Raw genomic sequence first — 5,121 nt, forward strand, 5'->3', positions numbered from 1 at the left:
CCAGAAGCACGCCAAAAATCGCCTTTTATGCTGTTATTTGCATCCTTATAAACTTCAATCCTCTATCTCGAACCGTTCAGAAATTATTTAGGTGTCCCGATATTTTTTCCTCACCCTGTATATTATATTTAGGCTCGGTTTCACCAAGGTAAGATTAACTTTAATCTTAATTTGACTTACTATTAATCTTACAACAAATTAATCGTACAACAAATTTTTCTAATTTTAAGAATTAGAAAATGATAAAGAATAAATTGAACTGAGATTAAAATTAATTTGACATTGCTAGAACTAGGCCTTAGACTCCTTTTCTAGTGCTTAGAATTAGAAAAAGGTAAACACAATAAGTTAAACCGAGTAAAGTTAATCTTACATTGATGGATAATAAATCAAATTTGGTGCGTTATGCAAGAGAAGTATAAGGGTGATATTTCATTTGTGCGTTTTTGTCGTACAACAATTTTTCAAGCTTATTGTTTGACTATGGAATAAAGAGATCCGAGGATCTCTCTGTTCTGTATACATTTGTCGTACGACAAAAACGTACAAATGAAATAGCACCCTAATATTAAGATAACATAATTGTTAATTTACTGATGATGACATTGTTATAGAGGTACCACAACATCAAATGTGGCTGAGGTAGCAGTGTTTTCACGAGACGGTGACTCCGGAATGACAATCACAGATGCCGGAGACACGAAGCCGAAGGATGACATGATCTTCAACGCTCTTGGGGCAACTGACGAGTTATCATCTTACATAGGACTAGCAAGAGAGTTCGCTTGCGACAGCAAAGTTGAACATCCATATGTCGATAAGCTTAAAAGAGTACAGATGATCTTGTTTGACCTGAACCATGCCATATCGAAGTCCATGCCTGGAAAGACTAAGTCCTTCGAAAACAAACACACCAAAGATTTGGAAGAATGGATTCTCGAATACGCGAATCAGCTCCCTCCTCCTGAGGACTACATCATTCCCGTAATTACCTAGATATTACTTTTTATGTATACAACATGGCTTTAAGTATTTTAAAAGAGATTTTAAGGGATGATTCCTCTTTGTGATCTTTCAAGAAAACTTATGATGATATGTCCAAAATTATTTATAAGAGGAAAGCCATATACATAAATTGAAAATGTTTAATACAAATATAAAAATGAATTAAGCTATGAAATCCTCAATATATTTTATAGCGCTATTAAATAAAATATGTGTTTTATAATTCGAAATATTTACATTTGCATTTACACAAATTAAATCAGTGTACAACAATTTAATATGTACAAGTGCACCCAATCGAATTCATTATTAGTTTCAAAGAAACAAGATGTCAAAATTGAAAGAAAAGTTTTGTCTTTCTAAAAATTTCAAAAATTACTCTGGTTTGATAAAATTGTATGTTTCAAGGACACACACACACATAAAAGTTCATCTTTTGAAGCCATAATTTTTTTTATTCAATTAGAAGTGAACCAGAGATATATAAAAAGAGAGCCTTTATGTCTTTGAAACATACACAAAGTTTTGTTAAAATAACTTGAATGATCTTCGAAATTTTTGGAAAAACATCCTGCATCTTTGAAATTGTTTTGGACGTGTAATTTTCATCTCGAAAATAGTTTTGATCTTAATGTGAGGAATTCTTTGAATATTTTAGCAATATATTTAAGGATCATCCTATATAGACACATATTTCTGAGTTAACTCCAATTCTATCTAATGTTTCAAAACTAGGGCGGCGGAAAAGCTTGCGCTTCTCTGCATGTTGCACGAACGGTATGCAGGCGTGCCGAGAGGAGTATCACGACATTAGTACGAGAGGATGCTCTAGATAAAGAGGCACAGACATATTTAAATAGATTATCAGACTTCCTTCTAACAGTATCACGTATTGCAGCCAAATGTGATCAACGTACGGAAAATATTTATATTCCGCGAGCGGATGTGATGGAAGAGAAACAAAAGGACTGATTTACAAATTTTTAGGATATCAACTTTTGCACACAGGACAAATATAATACACATACACACATATGTACACATACATATAACACAGTAGTTACAAATATAAATAAATATAAAATAACTAAGTATTCTAATATTATTTGTTATCAAATGTTTGTCTGTATGCTTCGTGTTCATCAAGTAATAGACAGATACATTTTTGGAATGGATATGTATTACATATCTAAAATTGCAATAAATAGAATAAATTTAAACAGAATAAAATTAGTTAAATAAAAGTGTAATTCTTAATCTTAATGAAAAATGTTTATTGCAATTTTTAATAGGAATAGTGTAAAATACTGGTAAAGATACTGTTGACATGCGTGTAGGTAACTTACTTAAATTCAACTTGTAAATACAAATGCAAATTTATTAGCCATATTGTAACAAAATTAACATATAATTATTAACATTAAAATATAAATTATAATTGATAAATATGAATCTCTCCAGTGCATAACAGTGAGTTTAGAAACATAATAATTCCATTCATGATTTATGTTAAGAGTTCTTCTCCTTCGACTACCTCATTTAAATTAACTAATTCCAATAAAGCAGTGCCCTTTGTTTCTGACCGTATTAATTCATCTATTCCTCTATATTGACCTGGATCGATTAAGCAGATTATTGTTAACGATCCATTGTCCCACTCTTCCGTTTCCATTTTAGTTGAGAATTTAACAACTTTATCCTTCAATTTCCTAGCTTCTTTTTCTGGAATGACAATTTTGAGCCTCATTTGAACACGTTCCAAAGGCATTACCTCTTTCAATTGTGAGATAACATCCAGCGCCTGTTGCTTGGCATTTCGATTAGGTTTGACAGAAAAGTGTATCTCGTCCCTCATGGCGTTTTCAATCATGGTAACTGGATACGGACGCTTAGTCTCTGGATTTATACACTTACTGGCGACTGTCGTAGCGATATCTTTGAACATGGATTCCAATGCCAGGTGCCTCTCTTTATCAGAAACTTGAAGCTCACCTTTAGCAAGAATTTGTTTACAGATTTCAGTCTGATCTTCGGTTTCAAAAGCTTTTATGAGATCTTCCTTCTTCGCCACCTGACCCTTTGATACATTGGTGAATATTGTATGTGTTTGTAATACTTCGTCAATATCCTTCTCTCTGAAATATATTTTAAAGAAAAATAATAAATGATAAGTATTCAATTATATACACATTACATAGGGAATAAAAGGAATCTTCTGAATAACAGCAGATTAGCAAATTTCTAAATGCTTAAAATTGACAGTTAAATTAATAAGTTTCTAAGTTAAGATAAATTTAAGAAATAAAAGAAGAGAAAAATCTTGGAGTTATAATTATTGAAGAGATTTAACAAGTAGTGATATTATTTGGAAACAGTGTACTTAATTTGAATAAGTAACTGAGAAACTGTAAATTAGGTTAAACTAGCAGATCATTTTGGGAAAAGTGAACTCACAGTTTGTTTCTCCAAGATACCACTTTATTCTTGTAGCATGCAATTTCGAATCGTTTGCCAGCCTTCTTCATGCGAACAACGGCTACATTTGTCAGCCTTATTTGATTCGTCGGTGTAAATATCTTTGACATCTTTGCAGCGAGTTCGACTCGAGAGATAAACTCAGATAAACTAAAGCGCTTTCGACAAACGATCGCGACGAAATACGCAATCGACTACAGTCCCTTTTTAAAATACAATTTTGCTTTAGGAAACGTCTCGCATTGTTTTTGCAAATTAAGTTACACACGTAACTATGTACGCAATGTGGTGCAATATCAACTGAATCGCTGATCGCTGCGAATAGGTAAAAAAATAATAAATATAGATTAACTTGACATGAAACGTTTAGTCGATTAAAACGTTTACATTGCGTTTTAGCATTTAATTAATTTCATATATAACATCTTTCAGCATGTAAATACTCGAATTTGTTTCTATAAAGCGTGTTTATTTTACGCCAAGTGTAGAAAGTGTAGCTAAAATAATCTCGTCAGCACTTGATTTTTGTTTCGATTCTTTTTCTTTCTCTCTCCCCCTTTCTCCATCTCAAATACGTTTCTCTGATGCGGGATCTACAATAGAAGTCGTAGCGGTCGTAGAGTCTTAAGTCGTAGAAAATTGACCAATCATAGTCGAATATGAGAAGAATAATCAACTGTGATTGGTCAATTTTCTACGACTTAAGACTCTACAATCGCTACGACTTCTATTGTAGACCCCGCATTATATTCAAGACCATCTTAAGTTCAGTCTTGAAATGTCACGAACCAATCAGAGAGCTGTATTAGCATCTTAAGACATTACTTAAGACGGTTTTGAAATAAGATCTGACTATGAATACCGACCACGGTGTAAACGTAGCCAATGGGTGCATTTAGTACTACGACCGCTCACTAAGCTCTTGAATCTGTTTGGTCTATATTTTTAGTTCTAACGGAATATGCCAATCAGATGCAAGAGCTCACTGAACGCTCAGTATCTTATTGGCATATTAAATCGACAATGAAATAAAACCTTATTAATTTTATAATTTTAAGAATTGAAATTTATCTGTATAGAAGTAAGTATAAGATATATAAATTTAGAAAAATGTTGTATAAAAGTTTATGTGTGCGGGGGCATTTTGCGATTGTAAAAAAAAGGCCTTCGTGTCCTGTCTCAGGTTTCTCTCCGGTGCGCGGTGCTACTAATTCATACACTCAGAGAAAAAAGTCGTATCAGTAACTATAAATTTGTAGTGAAATAGCGCCTCAACTATATACATATTATTAAATTCTAATAAGAATACTAGATTAAGTGAACTAAAAAAATATAGTACATTAACCATATAATCAATTTATAAATGGTTAATATTACTATATTTTCTTAGTTCACTTAATTTACTTATTGTTGTTATTAAAGCTTTATAATACATAGTTACAAATTTGTGTATGCATTTCTTATTCATTTTTGTCTTCCAAGTTTGAAACCAACGCTGCGCCTTTTATCGTAAGCTGAGTGGTTTCCTTCTTAGGAGAAACTGAACTCCGCTACGTCCCTCTGGTGACAAAGCCGCGTACTACTCGTACCGAGCGACACTTTAAAAATTTTTGTCTAAACTAGAAAAATGTAATTGTTATA

At 32.5% G+C, this 5,121-nt stretch overlaps 2 protein-coding genes across 2 annotated transcripts; one reads left to right on the forward strand and one right to left on the reverse strand.

Moving 5' to 3' along the window:
* Positions 1–609: 609 nt before the first annotated feature.
* Positions 610–2,032, forward strand: LOC108726869 (cob(I)yrinic acid a,c-diamide adenosyltransferase, mitochondrial; the record flags this gene model as incomplete). The annotated part of the gene is made up of 2 exons (XM_018454679.1): positions 610–984; positions 1,741–2,032. Coding segments are annotated over 2 exons (612 nt in total), but the record flags the coding sequence as incomplete, so codon positions are not given.
* Positions 2,033–2,465: 433 nt separating this feature from the next.
* Positions 2,466–3,855, reverse strand: Sbds (SBDS ribosome maturation factor). Its single transcript, XM_018454689.1, has 2 exons — positions 3,460–3,855; positions 2,466–3,140 (listed from the first exon to the last, which is right to left on the reverse strand). The coding sequence occupies exons 1-2, from the start codon at positions 3,588–3,590 to the stop codon at positions 2,510–2,512; spliced, it is 762 nt and encodes a 253-aa protein (XP_018310191.1). The 5' UTR covers positions 3,591–3,855; the 3' UTR covers positions 2,466–2,509.
* Positions 3,856–5,121: the final 1,266 nt, after the last annotated feature.

The sequence above is a fragment of the Mycetomoellerius zeteki genome, unplaced genomic scaffold, assembly GCF_001594055.1.
Source record: "Mycetomoellerius zeteki isolate Tzet28-1 unplaced genomic scaffold, Tzet1.0 scaffold446, whole genome shotgun sequence".
NCBI lineage: Eukaryota > Metazoa > Arthropoda > Insecta > Hymenoptera > Formicidae > Mycetomoellerius > Mycetomoellerius zeteki.